Source organism: Botrytis porri (assembly GCF_014898465.1).
Source record: "Botrytis porri strain MUCL 3234 chromosome Unknown BPOR_005, whole genome shotgun sequence".
Classification (NCBI taxonomy): Eukaryota; Fungi; Ascomycota; class Leotiomycetes; order Helotiales; family Sclerotiniaceae; genus Botrytis; species Botrytis porri.
In genome coordinates this window covers 816,449-841,317 of record NW_024066079.1, presented here as the reverse complement: position 1 = coordinate 841,317, position 24,869 = coordinate 816,449, and the positions used below count along the sequence as shown (strand labels likewise).

The 24,869-nt window shown below is 43.2% G+C and overlaps 6 protein-coding genes across 6 annotated transcripts; 4 read left to right on the top strand and 2 right to left on the bottom strand.

The window, feature by feature from the left end:
• Nucleotides 1-358: 358 nt before the first annotated feature.
• On the top strand, nt 359-4,906 carry EAF01_003965 (uncharacterized protein; the record flags this gene model as incomplete). The annotated part of the gene is made up of 3 exons (XM_038912219.1): nt 359-829; nt 880-3,986; nt 4,036-4,906. 3 exons carry the CDS (start codon nt 359-361, stop codon nt 4,904-4,906), a joined length of 4,449 nt encoding a protein of 1,482 aa, XP_038771903.1.
• Nucleotides 4,907-5,995: 1,089 nt separating this feature from the next.
• Nucleotides 5,996-12,297, top strand: EAF01_003964 (uncharacterized protein; the record flags this gene model as incomplete). Its single annotated transcript, XM_038912218.1, has 5 exons — nt 5,996-6,042; nt 6,099-6,413; nt 6,461-10,135; nt 10,188-11,997; nt 12,073-12,297. The coding sequence occupies 5 exons, from the start codon at nt 5,996-5,998 to the stop codon at nt 12,295-12,297; spliced, it is 6,072 nt and encodes a 2,023-aa protein (XP_038771902.1).
• Nucleotides 12,298-13,776: 1,479 nt separating this feature from the next.
• On the top strand, nt 13,777-16,194 carry EAF01_003963 (uncharacterized protein; the record flags this gene model as incomplete). Its single annotated transcript, XM_038912217.1, has 1 exon — nt 13,777-16,194. One exon carries the CDS (start codon nt 13,777-13,779, stop codon nt 16,192-16,194), a length of 2,418 nt encoding a protein of 805 aa, XP_038771901.1.
• A 2,437-nt stretch (nt 16,195-18,631) lies between these two features.
• Nucleotides 18,632-18,968, bottom strand: EAF01_003962 (uncharacterized protein; the record flags this gene model as incomplete). The annotated part of the gene is made up of 2 exons (XM_038912216.1): nt 18,632-18,811; nt 18,948-18,968. The coding sequence occupies 2 exons, from the start codon at nt 18,966-18,968 to the stop codon at nt 18,632-18,634; spliced, it is 201 nt and encodes a 66-aa protein (XP_038771900.1).
• A 1,955-nt stretch (nt 18,969-20,923) lies between these two features.
• EAF01_003961 (uncharacterized protein) lies at nt 20,924-23,762 on the bottom strand (the record flags this gene model as incomplete). The annotated part of the gene is made up of 2 exons (XM_038912215.1): nt 20,924-23,662; nt 23,712-23,762. 2 exons carry the CDS (start codon nt 23,760-23,762, stop codon nt 20,924-20,926), a joined length of 2,790 nt encoding a protein of 929 aa, XP_038771899.1.
• A 437-nt stretch (nt 23,763-24,199) lies between these two features.
• On the top strand, nt 24,200-24,454 carry EAF01_003960 (uncharacterized protein; the record flags this gene model as incomplete). Its single annotated transcript, XM_038912214.1, has 1 exon — nt 24,200-24,454. The coding sequence occupies one exon, from the start codon at nt 24,200-24,202 to the stop codon at nt 24,452-24,454; it is 255 nt and encodes an 84-aa protein (XP_038771898.1).
• Between the last annotated feature and the right edge of the window lie 415 nt (nt 24,455-24,869).

The following is a 24,869-nucleotide window of genomic DNA, read 5'->3' as shown; positions in this document are numbered from 1 at the left end:
AATTGCACCATATAACCTTGCAAGGTTCAAATATTCAAAAGAAGTACCGCCTATTCGCGATCTCCTGGCCGACTCTTCCGGTACCAAATTAAGTTGTCATAAGCGACCATTCTAAAAGTACCAGACCTTCTACTGTGTGGACCTTTGTTATAACGATACTTCTTACCGTCGCTCGTCGATACTAATTTCATCTCGGTCGAAAGTTCTAGTCGAGTCTCAATCGTTTCAATTGTTTGGTCTCTTTCACGAAATACATTTCAACGTCTGAATTCATTCAAACACTGGCGGACATATTCACCTTGCCTGCGGGCTCTTGCCTCAAACTGGGCTTCCGCCCCAATCACAAACGATCGCAATCATGCCGGACGTCGACATGTACGCAGAACCCGAGGAGGATGCACCCGGGGCAGGGACGAGGCGAATGAGATGGGCCACACAAAGAGTACCTGCCAACGGTAGTGATAAAAAGAGGACATCGATAATGGATCGATTGCATCCGCGTAAATCGCAAAGTAGTGAGAAGAGAGACTCTGCCGGCGCAAGTTCAATGGGAACGGATCTTGACAGGATACAAGAAGAACAATCGAATCAAGCTGAGGAGGAACAGGCGGGGGATGATGATAATGACGGTCAAGGACCTAGAAAGGTTTTCTTTAATCATCCGTTGCCACGGGACGCGATCGACGAGTCGGGTCACCCCTTGGTGCATTATAAACGAAACAAAATCAGAACTGCAAAATACACCCCTTTGAGTTTCATACCGAAGAACATCTGGTTTCAATTCCACAATATCGCGAACGTGTATTTCTTGTTTTTGATCATTCTCACCGTAAGTCCAGGTCTCGTAGACTGCATATGTGAGGCTGATGATTCGTATAGATCTTTAGTATCTTTGGTGCATCTAATCCAGGTCTCAATGCTGTTCCCTTGATTGTTATTGTCGCAATTACAGCTATCAAAGATGGCATCGAAGATTATCGCAGAACTATTCTCGACAATGAATTGAACAATTCGCCTGTTCATCGCCTTGTTGACTGGAACAACGTGAACGTCAGCGATGATGACATTTCACTATGGAGGAGAATCAAAAAGGCCACTTCACGTTGGATCGTAAGAACACTCAAGAAGATGAGAAAAGAAAAAAAGCTACCCGGAGAGACGTATGCCCAACGTGCTATGGATGTGGACGAGTCTCGACCCTCTTTTGAGTCAAGGGCTGCGCGAGACGACATTCAAATGACACCAGTGCCCTCTCCTCTCCCCCGAGATGGCGAGCTTGATGTTCCCGATCGCCCGTCGACGGCTTTCTCTTACGACGCTAGTGGGAAAGCCCCTGCGGAGAGAAATTTCGGAAGTTTGATCAACCGCAACAATGCAGTAACTGGAAGACCTAGATTTCATCAGGATTATTGGAAGAATGTGCAAGTTGGAGATTTCGTTCGTATTTACAATGACGACCAGATCCCAGCTGATATTGTGATTTTATCTACCTCGGACCCCGATGGAGCTTGCTACGTTGAAACGAAAAATTTGGATGGAGAGACAAACTTGAAGGTACGACATGCTCTTCGTAGTGGCCGAAGCATCAAACACGCTCGGGACTGTGAACGAACGGAGTTCACTATTGACAGCGAAGCACCGCACCCTAATCTTTACCAATACAGCGGTGTGGCTCGTTGGACGCAATACAATGGAAAAGATGGACCAGGCGAGGAGATGGTTGAGCCGATCTCAATTAATAACTTGCTTCTTCGTGGATGCAATCTCAGGAACACGGATTGGATTCTCGGAGTTGTCGTATTTACCGGCTTTGATACCAAGATCATGTTGAATTCTGGAATCACACCAAGTAAACGCTCACGCATCGCCCGGGAACTCAATTGGAATGTCGTTTACAATTTCGTTCTTCTGTTCACCATCTGTTTCGCTTCTGGTCTAGTCGAGGGTATCAGTTGGGGGCAAGGCAATAACACCATCGATCTATTTGAATTTGGTTCTATTGGTGGAACCCCGGCACTTGACGGTTTCATTACTTTTTGGGCTGCTCTTATTCTCTTCCAGAATTTGGTACCAATTTCATTGTACATCACGATTGAAATCATCAAGACTTGCCAGGCGTTCTTCATCTACAGCGACAGCGAAATGTATTACGACAAACTCGATTATCCTTGTACGCCTAAATCTTGGAATATCTCTGATGATTTGGGACAGATCGAGTATATCTTTTCCGACAAAACCGGAACTTTAACCCAGAACGTGATGGAATTCAAAAAGGCCAGTATCAACGGAGTTCCTTACGGAGAAGCATACACTGAAGCCCAGGCTGGTATGCAAAAGCGACAAGGCATTGATGTAGAAAAAGAAGGTGCAAAAGCTAGACAGCAGATTGATGCAGCGCGTGCTAAAATGCTGGTCGATGTTAGAAAACTCCATGACAACCCGTACCTCCATGATGATGATCTGACTTTCATTGCTCCTGATTTCGTTACCGATCTCGCTGGTGAAAGTGGTAAGGAGCAACAAGACGCCAATTATCAATTCATGTTAGCTCTCGCTCTTTGTCACTCGGTTATTTCGGAAACCATACCAGGAGATCCTCCCAAAATTGAATTCAGAGCTCAGTCGCCTGATGAAGCAGCATTGGTTGCTACTGCCCGTGATGTTGGTTTCACTGTTCTCGGAAACTCGTCGAATGGTATTTTATTGAACGTCCAAGGCGAAGATAGAGAATATAGGGTTTTAAATCAACTCGAGTTCAACTCGACCAGAAAGAGAATGAGTGCCATTATCCGTATGCCAGACAACAGAATCATACTCTTCTGTAAAGGTGCAGACAGTATAATATATTCTCGCTTAAAGCGAGGAGAGCAACCAGAGTTGCGTCGTACGACAGCGGAACATCTGGAGATGTTTGCAAGAGAAGGTTTACGTACCCTTTGTATCGCCCAAAGAGAGCTTGGTGAGCAAGAATATCAGGATTGGAACCGTGAACACGAGATCGCGGCTGCTGCCATCCAGGACCGTGAAGATAAGCTGGAAGCAGTATCAGATATGATTGAACGCGATCTCACCCTTCTTGGAGGTACAGCTATTGAGGATCGACTACAAGAGGGCGTGCCTGATACCATTGCACTTCTCGCCGAAGCCGGTATTAAGCTCTGGGTTCTCACTGGTGACAAGGTCGAGACGGCTATCAACATTGGATTTTCATGCAACTTACTCAATAATGACATGGAACTCATTGTCTTCAGGATCGAGGATGAACAAGTTTCTACCGCTGAAGCAGAGCTTAACAAGCATTTGGCAGCTTTCAAACTCACCGGTTCTGACGCGGAGCTCAAAGCCGCCAAGAAGAATCACGAGCCACCAGCACCAACTCATGCCATTGTCATTGATGGTGACTCTCTTAAACTTGTTTTAGACGACTCACTGCGACAAAAATTCCTTCTCTTGTGTAAAGAATGCAAGTCGGTTCTGTGTTGTCGAGTCAGCCCTGCTCAAAAAGCTGCCGTTGTGGCAATGGTCAAAAGTGGTTTGGGCGTTATGACTTTGTCTATTGGTGATGGTGCAAACGATGTTGCTATGATTCAAGAAGCAGACGTTGGAGTTGGTATTGCTGGTGAAGAAGGTAGACAAGCTGTAATGTCTTCTGATTATGCTATTGGTCAATTCCGTTTCTTGCAGCGACTTGTGTTAGTGCATGGACGATGGTCATATCGCAGATTGGGAGAAACCATTGCCAACTTTTTTTACAAGAACGTCGTATGGACTTTTACAATTTTCTGGTACCAGATCTTCGCCGACTTCGACATGACATATCTTTACGATTACACTTACATCCTCTTGTTCAACTTGGCTTTTACATCTGTGCCTGTTATCTTCATGGGTGTTTTGGATCAAGACGTTTCAGACAAGGTCTCTCTTGCGGTTCCTCAACTCTATAGACGAGGCATTGAGCGAAAAGAATGGACTCAAAAGAAGTTTTGGTAAGTATAAATGAATCCCATTCTGATATAGACGACTAACATAGGATAGGCTTTACATGCTTGATGGCTTGTATCAATCTGTCATGATTTTCTTCATGGCATATTGCTTGTTCGACTCTGGCACTTTTGTTACTTCAAGTGGCCAAAATATTGATGACCGAGCGCGATTCGGAGTTTACGTAGCACCAGCAGCCGTCGTCGCCATCAACGTATACATCCTAATCAATACCTATCGATGGGATTGGCTCATGGTCCTTCTTGTCACCATAAGTATTCTATTGGTTTGGTTTTGGACTGGCGTCTATTCATCCTTCACCTCGTCGGAATATTTCTACAAAGCCGCTGCCCAAATTTTCGCACAAGCCACCTTCTGGGCAGTTACCTGTCTTTCTGTAGTCATCGCCCTTTTACCACGATTTGCTATCAAGGCTGTGCAAAAAGTATACTTTCCATATGATGTCGACATCATCCGCGAACAAGTTCGTCAAGGCAAGTTTGATTATCTTGATAAGTCCGATGAGCGCGTGGACGCAATGTCCAAGGATGGTTCATCGGCATCTTCTTCTGAGATCACGAAGCCGAGTAAGCACATCCACTATCCGAGCATTGATGAAGACCAACGACCCATTTACCCTCCTTCAGTTGCTCCGACGAACACCACACACAATCCTCGAAGTCAAAACGGTAGCGACGGAACCGACTTTACAAGGCATAGAGTTTCGATAGACCAACTTGGTCCTCGGGTCTCTGTTGACAGGCCACGACCCTCCTTCGATAGATTGCGAACGTCGTGCGATCGAGTTAGACCGAGTTTCGAGGCTAGTAACGACTTTACTTCGGCAGCCCTTTTGACACGCTTAGAATCAAGTCAGTCATTTGGGCCGCTAAGAAGTAGGAGGAACGAAGACATTTCACAATGATACCCGAATATCATATTCACTCTTTTCCACACCGGGAGACTACGACGAACTGTACCATACATTTTCCTTTTCTTTTGTTGATACAGGAGATATTAAGCATAATGATCTGCAGGAGCGATCTACGACCTTTGTGTTCTACATTTGGTTTTCTTTTGCATTGGTGTTATGGGCGTTTTAAATGACATGAAAAGGCACTAGGCCATATTATCTTATTTTGTTGTTTGCTTTCTAAGTTCTTTTTACTGGTGAGGGCATGTTGGTTTTGGAAGATAGTTCTAGATCTTCACTTCTGATGGTGTATACTCAGCAGTGATGGTAGGATCCGTGGTCCATTTGTATATAGCGATTGCAAAAGAAACAAGTGCACATAGCTTCAATATAGAGAGCAGTATAATCTAACTTATCATTTATATACCTTGATGATTATTGTGACTTGCCTTGTGCCACGAAGATTGTAGATTGCAGGATGACTATACTGACTCCATTTGTGATTCAACATGAGTATCAATGGACTTTTGAAGTATTTCGATAACACTCAACAGTCTCATTCTAAAATTCAGAAATTGAGTAATAACAAGATTTGTGTACTACTCGCAGAAGATTGAATGTTGTTCGAATGATCTCAAGTACTGACCCCAGATAACAAATTCCCAGCCTTGCATGCGAGGCTACTGATAAAATCAATCCAAGTAATACACGTGAAATGGCTTTAGTCCTACGCGATGCGAGTTAGCACTTTCAATCTCAGCCCTTACCTCAATTTTTTACTTTTTTGTATATGGGATACAGCAATGGTGTAATTGTTCTCGAAATTTCGTTGCGATATCATACCGTATATCAACTCCACAAGTTTGATTGTCATTTTGCCAAAACTTGCGCTTCGTATTCACTTTCTTTAACGATTTCAGAACTTGAAAAGGCGACCACTTTCTTCCCTCGGGTGCTGAGACTTGCAGTACCTCACAACTTCTACCTTTCCATAAATTTATTCCTAATACTTTCTGTAAACTACATTTATCCATATCAATCTTGATTTTTCTCAATATTCACATTCGGATCGCATGCTCAGCTTATGAAACATCCGCAACTATGCCTGATGAAGCAGACATCATGGACGAGCTCCACGGGCTCCACGGGTTTGTACTACGAGTTGTACTTATCTCCATGATGAATACTGATGAATTGTTGATAGGGAACTGAAGAGTTTTCCTGCCGATGCCCATTGGTTTTGCCCCAAGCGGAACGACGAAGACTATGTCGACTATTCGCATCCAGATGACGCCGAGGAGGATATGAGCGCAGAAACCAAGAAGGAGCTCATACAGGATGCCCAGCGGAGACAGGCTGTTGCATATAAATTCTCTCTCACAATAGGATTAGATCGTGATGCTGGTGGGGCGATGGTAGAAGGCTACTTGGAACGTTTGAATAAGCTTCTGATGTGCTGTGATAAATGTGTGCATAATTGGCATATAGGTCGTAAGGCATATCTCAAGGAACTAGCAGAGTAATACATCGCAATATGCGCTTGATCTCGATGCTAATATATCTCAGAAATTTCGACGACGAAACGGTTGCAGCGCTCTCCAGTCGCCTTAATGTCCTCGACTTTCAACGTATAGATAACGGGTTAGAAAGAAGCAAGAAAGTTATATCCGAAGTGGAATCTCCAATGAGGACGCAGAAATTGCTAGCTGGCTACGACTCTTCCCTTTTACTGTCGCTTTACGAATCACTTTGTTGCGTCGATTACCACAAATCCGCAGACAACCTTTCGAAACACTTCGATTTCGTTTTTGAAGAGATACAAACAAAGAAAGTCCTGAGAATAAGTGATATACTGCCAGCTACAGGGCGGTTTCTTTTCGACAAGAACCCCATTAGACAGCGTTTCGCGAGGTGTGCCTGGCAGAAGGCTACTACAATGCTCACACCCACATCATTCGACTGGGTCGTGCATGACGCATTGTCGGACGCAATAGTTTCTGTGACTCAGGGAAACTACGATTACGAGGATATCATACGATTTTGGGAAGGATTCCTTTTGATTTTAGAGAAGCTTGATGAACATCTGATAACACACTCTCTCCGAGCAATGGAAGTTCAACCAAGTGTGTACATACTTGCACTCAATCACTTAAGTTGTAAATCTGAAAGAATCAACAAGTTAGTCATCGAAGCGCTTAGAGGTTTACTCAAGAAGTCTCCAAAGAACTTCTGGGCTGCATTTGCTACAATATCACCAGTTGCCGTTGCAGAAAACATCCTGAGATCTTGGGGCGTTAAAGAAAAACTGCAAACAATAAAATTTGAAGACCCTGAAACTTCTTTTATTCTGGCATGGTTACCTGAACTCGTGGAGTCACTTCCTTCCGATCGTCAATACGATGTCTGTAGTTTCGTTTTCAGATTTCTGGGAACTTATCAGACCTCGGAACACCCAGAGAATACCCAACTCGCTTGTCGTTGTGCTGCACTCGATACTCTCCGTGCCACCTTGAACACCTTTGTCGATTCAGAGTACGTCATCAATCCGTCGACGTCTCTTATATTCATCAATAACATCATGAAACTTGTTGACGACTACAAGGAGATGATCACAGAGTCTGCTGATTCGAAGGTGGAAAACACCACACACCAAGAAATGAGAAGACTTGGTATGCTAGTCATACGAGATGCTTTGGCTCTCGACTGCAAAGCTCTGAGCGCAGAGTTCCAAGCTCTTGCGGAGGATATTCCGATACAACAGGGTCTCCGAAGCCATTCCCAGCCAATTTGGCAAGGCGTTCTTGACATATTCAGACCAGGAAATGTAGATTTGGCCAAAAGCATTCTGGCGGCAACGACTCACCTTACCGGATTAGATGAACTCACACCAAAGTCGAAGAAACTACCGCTTCCTTCCTCTCATCTACAATATAATAAAGACTTTCGTCAGCTCACTGAGAACGTGTCTAGAATCTTTGAGCGGCTCAGCGACTTTAATGCATCTCATTTAATCGAGATGTATCGAGATCCTCAGACCTCTCGGCCACTGTTTGCAGCCCTGATGTCTGCTGATCAACAAATCTTTGAGGCTGCTGTTGAGGTTGTCAAGGCTGCAACGGATCAAATAAGCAAGCGTGAAGCAATATCGAGCTTATTAGGGCAAGCATTTGTGCCGATGTTGAATTCGTTAACGTTTGCTGTTGTCCGGATCACCAAAGCCAAGAACTTTTCCCCTGTCCCATATTTATTTAAGGTTGGACGAGACACGCTAGAGGCCCTTTGTGGAGACACGACGGGGTTTTTACGAACTCACCCATCTTTAGATTCTACAGAGCGAGGCGCTGTAATGTCTTGGTGGATCAATCAGTGGCGTGCCCTTGATGCGGCATTTGCCAACACAGAAGCTTGGGGAGGTCGTGTTCAGCTTCCTAAAGAAACCTTGCAAGACTTTTGCCGAGATGGAATGGAATATGCCGAATCCTTGTTTGATAAGAACAGTATCATTGCTTCAGCCCTATGCGAGTCTTCTAACTCGTCTCATACTCAAGTCCTGTCCTCGGGTTATATATCGAGGAAGGCTGCACAAAAGAAAGTATTGCAAGTCGTTTGCTTGAACGTGAACGGCCTAACAATGATGCTGAGGTTGAGAGATATCTATTTGGTCAGTGTGATCACTAGTCTCCTCGGAAAACTTCTTCGATCATTAGCAGAGTTTGATGTTGAGGTACATGAGTATTCGCTTAGTTTTATTCAAGATGCGTGCTTAAATGAGGGCGAGAAGGGATACAGAAAGACAAATCTTACTAACCAACAAAAAGCTGAGTTGCGCGCTGCCCTTGACGAACATAAAGGTGTGGAAATTATAGAGAGTTATTCTACAACAGCTCAGAAACAACAATCAAGAATCGATTCTTGGTCTGAATCAGCAGGAGGTGTAAAACATGAGCCAACATTCAGTGTCAAGGGGCGTCAAACTCAAACCTCGCTCGATACTTGGTCAAAGGCTGGAGATGGTAAAACATATGAGCCAGTCATTACTCAATCCAACAAAGCCTCTCAGGCACCATTTACCCTTTCTGAGCATCATAAGAGTATTATGGATAAAATGAGAGCACAGCCATCCCTAAAGACCGCCAAAGCTACTGAGGATTGGAAGGATAAACGCCGAAGAGATGAAGAAGAGAAAAAGAGGCGTAATGCAGCAGCTATTGCTCAAGCGAAAGCCCTTCGTGCTCCAGCAGCCTTAGTGAAGGGTGAGGGATCTGGTCTGAAAAATCTAAGCGGTGTAGCAGGTAAAGATCATGCGCCTGTTCGAAGTGAGATAATGGTAGGATCTTCAGACGAAGATTCGGATGATGATGATGACGATGATGGTTCCGACACGAAGTTTCTTTTCACCAAAAGTCGAGAGGCTTCAAACAAAGTCAGAGAATACGAGGAGAGTAGAAAAAAGGCACTTCTACAAGCTACTGGTCCAGTACGAAAGACCAAGAAGGTTTACTCAAAGAAAGATCTTCGTGCTCGTTTGGAGCCAAATATGGACATTATATATCTCGAGCTGCTCAATTGGGATATATTTCATGAGGGCGAGGATCCCCCAAGCAATAATGTTTGCAAAAAGATTGCAAACAGCTTTCTAGACCTCGGTCTCTATAAGGAGACATTCAAGCCGTTGCTCATATCGGAAGTTTGGCGCTCTTTACTGACAGCCAAAGAAGAGAATCAGTTCAAGCCCATTGAAATAAAGGTTCTCAATCGTTTGTCTGTTGATAAATTCATGGAAGTTAGTACAACTATGTCAATATCCAATCAAAGAGACCTCATGGTGTACCAACAAGATATTGTACTCCTTTCCAAAAGCTCGAATCCACTCCAAGACAAGCAAGCACCACATTGTCTAGCCCGCGTTTTTAGGACAACCCGCAAGCGTGATGCAATGGAAGTCACTTACAGAGTAAGCAGAGACATTAGCCCCGAGCTCTTAAATTGTTTCGTGCCCAACGGCAAGTTATATACTCTCAAAATCACCGATATGACGACAACTCTGCGAGAGTTTGCAGCCTTGAGCAGTCTTGAATACTACGACCTGTGCACTGAAATCTTGGAGGCAAAGCCTTCTCCTTTACAGAAATATTCCGATGAAAAGGTCGCTTCGATATCGACCAGGTATAAACTTAACAATGGGCAAGCCAAAGCGATTTTGTCCGCCAATGACAATGACGGTTTTACATTGATTCAAGGGTATGTATTGAAATTTGTTCCACTTCAAATGATATTGCTCTAATAGTACTAGTCCTCCGGGTTCAGGAAAGACGAAAACGATTATTGCCATGGTAGGCGCCTTGCTATCTCAGGTGCTTCAGCAGCAAGCACAGCAAGTGGGCTTCAGACCACAAGGCCAAAATCGCAGTGCGGGCGCTCAAGCACAAGCACAAGCACCAAAGAAAAAGCTACTTATCTGCGCTCCTAGTAACGCTGCTGTTGATGAATTGGTCCTCCGGTTGAAGGAGGGAATTTTGCCTCTCAGCGGCTCGCATCAAAAGATTAACGTAATTCGTGTCGGGCGAAGTGATGCGATCAATTCTAGTGTCAAAGATGTGACACTTGACGAATTGGTGAGGATCAAGCTTGAGGGGGACCAAGAATCTAAGAAGGGACAATTGAATGATCGGGAGATGCTTCACAGAGATGCAGGGCTTATCAAAGAGAGGCTCAACGTTTTAAGACCTGAGATGGAAAAATGCCGTGCTGCAGGTGACAAAACTACAGAACTCAAACTGCAAAGGGAATTCGATGAGCTTAAACGAAAGCAAGCTCACATAGGTAACAAGATCGATGAAGATAAAGAAAGCGACAACAAGGTGCGACAAAATGAGATCAGTAGACGCCATTTCACCCAGGAGATTATCGATGGCGCCCATGTTCTTTGTGCCACGCTCAGTGGATCTGGACACGATTTTCTAAGAAATGTCAATGTCGAGTTCGAAACAGTCATTATTGATGAAGCTGCTCAGTGTATCGAACTCAGCGCTCTGATACCTCTTAAATACGGTGCCACGAAATGTATCTTAGTCGGAGATCCTGAACAATTGCCTCCAACAGTTCTCTCACGATTGGCGAAGAGTTATGGCTACGAACAGAGTCTCTTCGTCCGCATGCAGCGAAATCATCCCGACGATGTCCACTTACTCGATACTCAATATCGTATGCATCCTGAGATCAGTCGATTCCCAAGTCAACAATTTTATAATAGTCGTCTTATTGATGGTGATGGAATGGCACAATTACGGGTGCAGCCATGGCACGCAAGTTCGATTCTCGGACCTTATCGATTCTTTGATGTTGTGGGTGTCCAAAGCAAAGAGGCTAGAGGCCATTCCCTCATCAACGTTCCTGAGTTAAATGCTGCTATTCAGCTTTATCAACGACTTAAGACAGATTACAGATCCTATGATTTCAAAGGCAAAATCGGTATCATAACTACCTATAAAGCTCAACTAAATGAGCTCAAACGACGTTTTGGTGCAATATTTGGAGACGAAATCTTCGAAGAGATTGAATTCAATACGACCGATGCATTTCAAGGTCGAGAGCGAGAGATTATCATATTTTCTTGTGTTCGTGCTAAGGCTTCAGGGGGTATTGGATTTTTGAACGATATCAGACGTATGAATGTAGGTCTTACTAGAGCCAAATCGTCATTGTGGGTTCTAGGAGACTCTAGAGCATTGGAACAAGGTGAATTCTGGAATAGGCTGATTCAAGATGCCAAAGGCCGTGAGAGATACACAAGTGGTGATATCATGGGATTGTTATCGAGGCCGACATCAAAGGATGCACCAGCGATAGACTATTCGAAGATGTCCTCAGACATGAATGGCAATAGCTATAGGCGTCCATCCGACAAGAGCGACAGCGATATCGATATGACGGATGCGCCGCGAAACCGAAGTTCTCGAGAATCTATTTCAGGTAGTAGTAGTAGCACGACATCGGTCGACGATAAGAATACACCAATCAACGTTGAGATGGGCGAGCAGAGGAAGAGACCTAGGGAGCAGGAACTTCACCCAGATAATACTACAGCCAAAAAGAAAAAGAAGGTAAGTCGACCGAAAGACTGGTTTAGTGCTAGTCGTGGTTTATGCCAACACGTTTTTATTTATTGACCCTCATAGACTCCAACGTCAGAAGCAGACCCTGCACCACCAGCTTCCGCCATGCTCAATCGAGGGCCAGTCGAACCTCAAAAATTAGATCTGGAAGCTGCGCTTCAAGCACAGCAGGCAAATAAAGCTGCTGCTGCCGCGGCGCGTACACCGAAATCTAATTTACCACCTCCGCCGCGTAGAAAGGCACCGGCGGACCCGTTTATTCAACGTAAACCACCAAAAAGAAAGTGAGGGTAGCATGAATTTATTTATTGATATATTCTTTAATGGTTAGGAAACTGCATAGTTTGGCGCAACAAAATATTAGCATGGCGAATGGCGCACGTGTGAGACAAGTGTATGCTGGTGGGAATTATCTTTTAACTAGTAGATCTGATAGATCTTAGAGAGTAGAAAATAGTTGCATTTTGGTGACCTGACTTGTGACAGCTTTAATAAATACTCGAAGAGAGCCATAATGGCGAGAAGATTCAATTGACATAGATCAATGAATCCTACAGAGTTCAAAGGGCTAACTCCGAGGTAAAATCTTCTTGTAGTTATCAACAATCAAGCCGAATGGTTTACTCAATAGTTTCCTTTGAAAGCCACTCAACTACTCTCCGCTACACCGGTAATTCCCCTGCGCCTTCTCGGCTCGTCCCCGTGTCTTGCAATTTTCGATATCTATCTCATTTGCATTCTCATTTCAACATACGTATCCGGAATTACCGTGTTGCTCCTAATATTGAGATTTCTGAATTCGGACTTTATAATTGAGAGTTTCATGATTACTTTACTTTGTTAATCATAAATCAAGAAATAATAATTAGCACGGACATAGGACATATAAATATTTACTCGGGCTTGAGAGTTGGGGCTGTAGATCATTCCTTGCCTTATCGGATATTTTTGTTCCCTGAATCGCTAAGAGTTTAGTGGGAGGGGTGGACTTCTAGTCTTGGAAAGATTAATGATAATTCTAATAATTCATGTGGGAATTTGGAATAATATTGATTGATTGTGTATTTGTATTGTAAATCGTGAAGAGAGGTATTTTTTCTGTACTCGAGTAGATGTCTGTCTTGACCCATTGCTACTTCAGATTCGGATCACAACCGAATGGCCACAATGATACAACATGATATGACGGCCATGCATGCAACGCCCCGCTATCATCAAGTCAATGTCCATCTGCCCATGACCTGCAAATCTCTAAAATCGACTCTTAGTGCCGCATTAGTCGGCGTCTACTGTGCCTGCCATTGATGCAATAAAACGCCATGAAGCCACCACTAACCTCCAATTGTTCAAAGTCGATATATTTTACCACGGGTTGGGAATCTTTTAGTTTGTTGATTGTTTAGCCAGCGTCCGCGCAACTTCGAGATGCAGGTGATTAGTTTCCTCCTTGCATTGCGTTACTAGGACGAATCTGAGCCACCAGCGTGGATATTCAAGTCGACCGAGCTACAATAATGGTAACGGCCTTTCTTACCCTTCAGCTAAGTTTTGCAACATTTTTCACTGTTCGGTATTTCCATCATGTTCATCTTCAAAGACTGTTTCGTAAGCTAGAGCTGCTTGAAGTGGTTCGATTTAAATACAGCTTTAAAAAAACGCTATGTGAGTGTGACGAACTATCAGTATGTCTTCTTCGAGAGAAGGTTCCCCGGTTACGGGAAATCACATATTTGTCTAACATGGTGCATGCTACAGATCACAATTAAAATGAATCCAGTAACTGATAGTGAAACTCCTCCACCGCGTTTGGTAGATATCACACCTCTAAGACCTCGGTCCATGGGAACACCCTCGTCTATCAATCCTACACTGTTATCGCGCCGCCGAACGAGTAGATCTCAGAATAATGGCACAATCGATACTGTACCAGAATTGAGAAGATTTAACAGTTCAGGTACCAAGTCGAGTGGAAGAACTAGACCTCGTCAAACGACTAGTCAAAGCTATGGATCTTTGGATACAACACCACCTGGACGTGAAAGAGAAACCATGAAAGATTTATCCGAATTTCTCATGTCTTATGATCCCCCGGCGCATAATCTAGTTGCGCTCCCACAAACCACCCCAAGAAAAAAGTTTGGTCTTCTCCGCAGGAAGCAAAAGAAGGAATCGAAGTCCACTCATTTTTTGAAACTCCCCGATACAGCTATTGCTGCAAAAACTCGTCAGGGCGTGCAGTATATAGCAATTTCCATACCGCTAGAGCATGACTACCTGGGGAGACTTCCGACACCTCCTGGGACGACTTCAGAATTGACACGGGTTCCAATACCGGATAGAAGCCCTGTTGTTATTCCCAAGCCAGGCTACAAAATTGGGGATTCTGCTAGACCTCCACCGGAACTTCCTGTACTTAGTAGGACTACTTCAACCTCTAATAGGAATACTTGGGGCCCAGGTACTTTAACAAAAGTAGTTACAAAACCAGGGTCGGAAGAGGTGATGCTGCAAAATAGATACATTCATCGAACTAGTCAAGTGTATACCCCTACTGGAAGCATTTACTACGATGCTCCAGAAACCCGACCTCGACCGCAGTCATCAAAAGTATTTTCCTCGCCCAGTCTTTCATTCAAAATAGCTCCAACAGATAATCCTCGAGCAAATTCTCTCAATTCCGTCAACCGTCCAATATTCTGGAGCAATAGATCCGACGGCCCCTTACGAGTGATAAATAGAACACCATCTCCCGATATCAAACCGACTTATCAGAGTCACAAAGTGATCAAATCAATATCCACTATTCATAGCATCGCAACTTCAGGAACAAATATCAGACACTCGCTAAAGTCTACACCAGATAGTTTTAATACGAACTCCTCGGCGCAAGCAGTGTTTGGAACTGCTGAGACGGTTGATCTGCAGAGTTTTAGAGGGACTCCAGGGCCTTCAATTGCTTCACCGGGAAGTGAGAATATACTCCAGTTTCCTGCAACTACTGAGGTGGAGGCAGAAAGTCCATGTAGGAATCAAGCGACCTCTTCCGTCGAAATTTCAACACCAATAAGTCCACAATTTGGCAGCAATGAGAATCAAACAGAACAAGCAACACAGCAAAGCCGTCGCGAGAAAGTACGAGCAAAGAGGAAAAAAGACTTGGCCTCTATTCGATCAAGAAACTCGAGTGTGCATCACACAAATACAAATACAAATACAAATACAAATACAAATACGGATACAAACCAAGCATCCATTCAATTGGTTCCAGAAACTTCTCCTACTGAAGTCGAACCTTTATCTCCACTATCATCAAATCCACCCTTTGGACCACCAAGTCGCTCTCTAAAACGTCTCGCTCAAAACCCGAATGAATTGTCTACAACTCGTACCATGCTCGTAGCCGACTCCCCGCCTTATGTTGAAGAATTAAGACAGTGTGATTTTGGAGCACGTCCCATATCGCCTGCTCTAACGAAGTCGCCTTCGAGACTCCCGAGACCTACATTTGACTCAATAACCTCTTTTTATCGAGTCGACAGTGAGGATTCAGCTTATACGCATCAGTCTACCCAGACTATTTTAAGTCATACTACACCGTTGGCGCCGACGACATGGTTAGGGAAGGAAAGGGATGGGAGAAATAGTAGTGATGGGTTTGGTTATACACGGATGGATTTCTCTTCTGATGAGGATTTGGAGTATTTGAATGGAGATAGACATGGAGAGCTGGATAGAAATATGGAGAGACGAAGCACGGGGGAGATAGGAACAAGTCTCCGATCGACAAGCTTGAAAGAAAAAGAATTGGATGTGCGAATGAGGATTGTGGAGAGACATACGGATGTGCTTTTACAGACGTTGGAAGGGATTGCGAAGAGTTTTGATGGGTTGGGAGCGGTGGGGAGATTGAGGTGGGAGGAGGTTCATGGGAGGAGTGGGGTGGGTGCGAGGAGTATGGGAATGGGAATGGGGTCCAGGTCGAGTGTTATTAGGATGAAGGAGAGTGATGGGGAGAGAGTGAATAGTATGGCGAGTGAGGGGAAGGGAAATAGGAGGAGAGCTAATACGACGGGGATGGGGGTGGAGAATAGGAACGGAGATGCGGATATAGATTTGGTGATGAGGGAGATTCGGATGGCGGCTCCAAGGGTTAGTGAGGAGGGTTCGAGGGAGAGGAGAGGATGAGTAAGTGAGTGATGGACTTGGAGTGTTTCTTTGAGAGGAGGAGGAAGATATTATAGTATTAATTAAATTCATCTTACCTTTGTTAAATAACTATCTAAGGGGTAGTTTGGATGTACAAATCCGGTCAGATTCCATCGAATAATCTAATCATTTTGAAAACAGATTCCTACTTTCCGTTTGAATATTAAATCACAGATTCTATTAAATAATCCTATGTTTAATATGTTTAATATATTGAATAAAACTAAAAATTTAATTTTCAAAAAATATATTAAACAACTCATTAAATAATCTACTCATTTATATAGAAAAATAAAACACAGATTTGAAAAAATTATTAGAAAAAGTAGTTATTATTTTCAATTAAACGAAAAATCTATAAATTTATAAATTCTTATAAGCTTTTAAAATTTAAAGCATTAGTATATATAGTTTAAAACTTCAAGTTAGAAAAGTCTAAAATTTTAAACTCTCTTTAAATTAGAGTTTAAATTTTAATTTCGATTAAATAAAGTTATTCTTATATGTATCTTAATTGAAATGAAGTTATTATTATATTTAATTATTAAATTATTTAAATGATTTTAATAAATTGAAAATTCGGATTTCTATATATAAAGATTTGTATATGTTATATATATATTTCGATTCTTCTTATTTCTATAGATTTTATATCAAAATCAATATATAAATAGAAAAACGGATTATTTAATGGATTCTGATCGGAATTGACATCCAAACGAGCCCTAATACTTAATCCATTTTCAATTACAGCCATCTTGTCAATCCTTTACTTACGTGCTTTCTCTCCATTTTCTCTTCCTCCTCCTCCTCCTCCTCCTCCTCAGAAACCCCTTTCCTTACGAATACCACAACTTACAAGAAAAATACCATTAACATCCACAACCATCCCAACATCTCCCTGCCCAAACACACATCATCCTCACCACATACCCTCCTCGCAACATCACCACAACCAATACCTACTCCAACTGCACAAAGCCTACAAATCCCAAGCCTCGAAACCGACTTTATCTTTCCTACATCTATCTAGGTTTCTAGTCTGTACTGTAACTAAACATCTACTCTGCTACTCATGACCCTTGGCCAGAATATAGGTAGGCATCTTATTCCATCCCAAAACCCACGATCTTTGGTGGACTTGTCTTCTTGATGTATTCCAGAAGAATGACTCCGCTCTCTTCTTCTACTCTTCTTCATCTCTCGTTTCTTTTTTTCCGGCATCCCTTTTCCTTCCTTCCTTCCTTCCCTCCTTCCTTTCTCAAAAGATCCGAATATCATTCTTAAATGTTATCCCCAAATAACCTTATAATCCCCCGTGCAAATCCAGCATCTAAACCCCCCCCCGCTCTCTCTCTCTCTTCCACTTATTAATACCAACAACCCAAAGAAATTAACCCTTCCCCGGAAATTCGGGTTCCCTTGTTGTTGTGTGTTTGCTTTGTTAATTAGTATCGAGTTTATTCCTACAATTGCAATTGCAATTGCAATTACATCTACATAAACATTGAATATTGAATTTGATGTGGATTGAGTTGACCGGGGAGGATAGAACAAGATATTCGGAAAAGAAGAACAATAGACAGAATTTCGAGGTGGAAAATAGAGGATATAAGAGAAACAATAAAGAAGAAATGATAAACGATACAGGTCTATTGTGCTTCTGTGTAGCACTTTATTATTAAAAAAGGAGGGGAAAGGAAGGTTTGAAGAGGGAAATGTAAGATGACAGTATAAGGATGAGATGGGATAAAGGTATGGAATGTATGGTATTTCGCAGAGTGGTTTTGTGAAGAGGGGAGGGGAAGAGAGGGAGGGAGGTTGAGGTAGGAGAATGTTATTTATGGGGTATGTGTAGAGGTTATAGGGTAAGCATTATTTGTTTTCGAAGTAGATCCAATGAATACCTCCACAAGTGCCATTAAAATTCGCAATAGATGTTCACATTTATACTGAAACACAACTTCACAAATCACAAATCACAAATCACAATCGAAAAACAAGACGTAGTGTAGTAATGTAGTGTATCATAACCATTAAACCTCCACTCCTTCCTTCCTCTCACACTCTCTCATCTCCAGTAACTGCAAGCGCGTGCGCTCGCAAAACCAAACATAAACTCATCTCCAGCTGCCCACCATCCCACCCATCCACCATCAAATTAAGAGAAAAGAAACCGGGTATCGAGTCGAATCGGAAAAAACAAAAATAGCTCTCCTCTCTCTCTCTCTTCCGCCCATCCATTCATGCATTCATCATCTATCATCCATCATCCATCAAACACCTCAGGTATCATAAAGCAAACTCGCATCTTCTATGCATCCTTCCCTATTCATCTCTCCAACAATACATAGATGATAGATCATGTAGAGAGTGTGAATACCAAGTACCCCTCATGCAACGGCAAGGGACCTTTCTAAACATGACTCGTCGTACGTCTACCTCTTCTCTTACCGCCGCAGCTTCCGCATGTCAAGCAGGAGATGAGGACATCGAAGAAGGCGACAATGGCATTGATGATACCGGTGAGAATGGCTCCGATTCCGTTGACGACGGCCATGAGACCGGCACCGATGGCGCGGAACATGCCTGTGATCTATGGGGGATGTTAGTTTGTATTTAAAAGGGTGGTTTTGGAGGGGAGTTGGTGGGATTTGTTGGATGAGATCAGATAGATCTGAGATCAACGAAATGCAAAACCGTGGAGAAGGGAGAAAGGTAGAGAGACATACACAAGAAACAACGGCACCCATTTTGATCGATTTGTGTAGTAGATGTGTGTGTGTGTGTGTTGTTGATTAAAACTCAAAGAGTATCTCGAGATGGATGTTTGATTGTTTGATTGTTTAATTGTTTGTTGATAGAGTAAAATCGATGGATTGTATTATATGTTTGTATGATGTAGAGAGAGAGAGAGAAAGCAAAGCGAAAGGAGAAACATACGACTCTATATATATTTGATTCCCTCACCAGCTCTCCAAAACCTGCCGTCCCATCCTTTCCAATCAGATGATCCCATAGTAGCGTCATACCATCATAACAGTACCTCTCCCCCTCCCTAGTCACAAAATAAAATCCGGTCCAAGACCTGTCAAATATGAGGTCAAACCGGTACCATCCTTTGCCCAGTACCTTGCCCGGGAATTAAAAAATTGTCCTCCAAATGATATCCAAAGTGACGTCATCAACGGAAATTTTGTCGCATCAGATTTTCTTTCTTCACTCTTTCTCTCACACTTATTTATTACCCATACCAAACCTAGTTATTTTCCTGCCTGATCCCTTGCTTCTTTAGTTCCTCATCTTACCCAAAGAAGAATAACTCATTTCATCCTCTCCTGTTCATTAGATCCAATCGAGTCGGAAGGAATCACATACCAACGTCCTCGCATTTTTCTTAGCTTTTAGACTCAAATCAAAAAATCAAGGCATGGTGTATGAACAAGTCTCCGTTTTAGGTATGCCACGCCGCTGATGACGGGGATGAGTTCCCGTGATAGGGCCTAGAGTGGTAATTGTGGCTCGTCTGAGGAAACTAGTCATGTCAGCCACTGTGGCGTTGGTTTTTGTTGATGTCACTAGCTAGGTAGCCACATGAGCGGATGCTTTTTAGAGTTTTTTTTAAGTTTTAGGGGATGTTACTGGAGGGGGAATATAAGAGGAGATTGTACGACGTAGATCTGATATTGAACTTTGGTGTATGATTTTTCTTATCTGACTCGGGTTTTATGAGATGATGCTGCAATGGAATGTGAATAAAGGAAGGATGGGATGGATGGGTGGATGGGTGGATGGATGGATGGATGGATGATTGGTTGGTTGAATATTATCGAGATGAATGGTCCTTTCTCTGTTTGTTTCTTAATTGACTATCCTATGATGACGTAGTTCCCCAGACCAAGACCAGACCAGACCAGGTCAGACTTATAACTTGTCAATTAAAGAATTGACCAGATGAACCCATCAATGCCATCAATGCCATCAAGGCCACACCTGATTTCTTCTCAACTCACACTTCATATTACATTCTCTGGGATCTACACCATAGTGACCACACAATTTCGTTTTCGTGAATCAAAACTACACGCATCTATTATGCGTAGACTTCTTCTAGCAAGAATAAATGCATACTCGATGCACAAGAATCCATATCCATCCATTTCACCCACGATAGCACAACCCAACTCCCGATCCCCAACACCAACAACACCCATCCATGTACCATATTTCAGGATACCAATGTCATACTACATGCATTCCTACATTGCTACATTCATACATACGTAATACATAATCCATGTAACCGTGACAATCTACAGATATTTTAAATGGGAGAACAACATTCTAACAGGTGGAGAGCCGAACCAAAAGATAACGTCTAGTTCATCGTGTTGGTGCTTCCATTCGAATTGAGACATGCTGGGAATTCACTTTGTACAAAGCTTGGGTTTCGAAGCGCTGGTGGCCTGATATGATATTCATGATGGATTTGATAGTATTTAATGATGCATATTTATAATCTAGATTGTGTATGGGGTGCGGAAACATTCGTTGATTATAGTATCTAATTAGCTACTCGGCTTCTATGTGTTGCGCCAAAACTCATAGCCATGCATGCTTGCGATGGACGAGAGGATCATATACGAAAACATGTCATTTTCTAAATACATCGAAACAGATGATTTATTTGAACGAATCCAATGCCACATCATTCGAGTACACTTTTGTTAAAGAATCGATGAATCTGCCTTCCAGCCTCCTTCCCAACCACCGGCTCTAATTCCTCCAAATCGGCATTAGCAACCTCCTTAACACTCCCCAACTCCATCACGAGGTTACCCAGATTCTTCCCTGTAACTCCAGGCACCACTCTTAACATGTCCTGAGGCTCCCGATTAAACACTTGATCCTCCGCACTTGCACCACCTTCAAGTCCAATCTTCACAGCTTGTATAGGATCTGGTTCGGGTTCTTGTGTTTTGAGACTTTCGAATATCTCGGCAGTTTGATAGGGACTAGAACTCCAGATTATGCGGAGTTTAGGGAATGCGAGAGTGAGGAGCACGAGTTTGGATTGGAGATCAGATGATGCATTTGCGGCTGATACGGATGATAAAGAGCCGGAGAGATCAGCAAACGGTTCAAGAGTGAAAGATTTGCCTTGGTCGAACTCAATAAGTAACATTGGTGACTTGTAGTGTTCGAGCATAGTTTCGGCTTGATTGTATAAACGGCCATCTTTGAATGATGAGATCAAGTCTTTGATTGATTTACGCTCCACACATATGTTGGGCGAAAGAACATAATCTCCAACGGTAAGCATACAGGGTACTACGACCACGCTCCGACCGTGAAGCAAAGACGGGAGTGAAGAGCGAAATTCTCGAACATCAACTACTACCCGTGGGGGCTGTGCTGTAGCCGCTAAACGTCCTCCACCAGCGATACGTGTATTTATGGTACGGAGGAAAACTTCTTGCGGATCTTCGATGCCATGTGCGTCAAGAGTCAGTACAACAGACATGTTGGCTTTTTCCTTGATAAGTTTGGTAAAGGCGTCTTTTTCTCGGCGAGTGGATGACAGGTAGCGTTGTTCCTCTACCGAACCCCCATAATAAAGGAAGTATACTCGGACGTTCCGATCATTATGTGAAGAGCGATAAACCTCTACTCTACGAACAAAAGATGTGTCCGGTTCATACATGATGATATACCGCGGCTTTACTTCTTCGAGAATATGCTCATCCATATCCCCATCGTATGCGTGAACTACCACAAGATCCTTCATCTCGTAAAGCTGATAGTAATCTTCCATGTCATCTAAAGGATCGGCAATGACCTCTTCTTTTTGCAGTTCCTCCACTTCTGTGGGCTTTATTTCTGACATTAATTCAGCAACCTCGAGGGGTTTATCTTCCGCAGCTTGTAGACTGCCATTGGTGGCACGTGTGGATCCCGAGCTTGAGGCACCTCCTCTCACTCTCCTCCTCTTGTTTGCTGGAGCTTTACCTCGGGAGCTGTTCGTAACACTGTTGGCGTTGCTAATACCATTTAGTGCGTTTTGATTCTCATCGAAAAGAGTCGCGCTGATTTTCGCGAACTTCTTCTTCCACTCTAAGTAGCTGCGCAACTTTCGCCTCATCATGATTTCTGCCGATGGCTCTTGTTCTTCGTCCTCGTCATTCTCGGTTGTTTCTGGACGGGCGTGCATACTTTGAAGGTACTCTCGCAATTGCCAGCATTGAGCCGAATCTGTGCACATTATCAAGATCGTGCCATTCGAGTCATCCAACGGTACGGGATTGAAGTATAGATCTCTATCGATTTCATCAAGCACTTCGGCAAGCACTGACCATTTCGGCTGTTCCTCTAACACAGGCTTCAAAGAATCCACATCATCTGTTCGTGTAGCCTTGCCTGTATATACCCTTCTTTTCGCTGTGTCAAATACGGTATGTGCTGCATCAAGAAATAGCCAAGGAGATTGGTTTTGCCTTGTAGATCCAGCAGGAGGCTGATGCGCAGCAAGAATCATATCCAAATGACGATTGAATGAGACCGCATCATATGTTAGTAGAGAATGTAGCATCCCTCTTAAGACAGTCAAGTCGTTGACAATCTGTTTCGTCTTCCAGCTGACTCGATGCCATACTGGATCAAGCTGCCTACGAATGACTATATCAAATTGCTTGTGTAAAGCACTATCAACGTTCCAGTCGTCCATCTCTAACCCTGAATTCGATTTCTTCAACTCACCAATGCTAACCTCTACACATTCCATTATGGCATTTTGGATATCTCGCATAGAGTCAGACATCGAAACCTCAAGTTCAATAACCTCGGCTTTCTTCTTGCCTTCCAAAGCTTGAGCAACATTTATATGGAATCTTGGCCATATTGAGACGTTGCGTAGGAATAGATTTCGCATCATAGTGGACAATGGCGAAAATCCAGTCGCAAATGGTTCTGGATTGTCCGAAAAGGCTTTGAGAAATCCGGCCTTATTTTTCTGTCTGTATATCCGAAGTATGAAGGCCTCCAGTGATGTAGCTACAACCTTATCTGCATGTAACACTACCACGCCAGTAATTGTCTCTGTGTTTAATAGACTAGTCAAAAGATCGACCACAAGAATTCTAGATGTAATGCTAAATATTCCTCCTTGTGCATACATCTTTTCTCTCGTGCCGACACTCATGAGATCTGTATTGACGACAGAAAGACCTCGCGCTCTAGGAGCCATGCTGATAGCAGCGTGCTCTGCCAGTGCTTCTCCAATCCATCCGTTCTCTCGATCATCTGCACCAACCAGTATTATCAGGTTATTTCCTGCTGCATCATATGAATGGAGGAGGTTCGTGACAAGTCTCAAGAGGCCAAGGCCGCGAGCAAGAACGACAAGCTCATCTTTTTGTCGAAGCTCTTGGAATATCTCTTGTTGATATTTCTGCAGTTCCCATTAAGATATTATTCATACAAAGGAAGATTGAATTTACCAATGGCAGTGACAGCTTCACGGGTTGTTGTTCGCCGTTTGATGAAGACATCTTGGAGGTATCATGACGCGTTGGCCAATTGATGATTAACGCGAACCACACACGATGTCAGAAGTAGTTTTCGATATACACTTTACCCGTATCTACCCACGTCAGATGTCTCGGATGGCCTATTTTAGGCAAAGACTTGGTTGATCTGATCTTAATGGTTCATTCACTATCAAAATCTTGATCTTATTACGAACATTGTTCGAGAACTCATAGTTATTGGTAGTTGAAGCTAGCGACAAAGCTAGAGATAGCTTTATTCCGTGGTCTTCGAGCAACGCCCGCCTACGTCATGAGGGGAAATATGGCTTATATAGAAGAGAGAATGAAGGATCCTGTAGATGGAAAGCTCTTATCTTCATACCATCTAACTCTACAAACTACGAATATACGAATCTTCTCAAAGTCAAATAATTCATCCAAACAACAAACCCTACATCATGCCTGCCGGTCCAGACGAAACGTACCAACACAAAGCCGGTGAATTGACTGAGCACGTTATGAAGAACTCATCTTCAAAGACCGATAACAATGCTAGCGATCATCCCCTCCATAATGAAGGCGAAGCAAAGGGAGATAAAGTCCAAATCAACTACCACGCGGCAAACCCAGGACCTGCTGTCCCTCAAAGTATGCCGGAGCAGGAGGGATCCAAGGCGGACCGTCAAGCAAAGACTGCTGCTTTGAACAAGTAAAGCTCTTCGGTATGCCTATGCATTAACCTACCCGATAGACTAAACTGATTTGTTAGATTGTAAGAGAACCTTACACGAATCGTGCGATCATTCCGACGAAATGGTAACGAAGCAAGAACTGATGGATGGCTGGCGTTGGGAAAGGTGGAATGGTTAAGGAAACGGATGATAGTGGACATAATGTGGTACATATTTATTAGCAAAGACGACCAGTATGATATAAAACTTCCGTCTTTCTCAACATATATGTTGATGCGAGTGGTGTGCTGTGTATGTTGTCATCCTCATATACTCGTACAAGAGTGATTAATCCCCATTTCATTGCAAGTCGATTGTCATGCAGTACCTACGCAGTACAGATGCACCGGTGAGTAGGTGGTAGTTGTATAAGACTTATAGATTTTGCCTGTCAAAA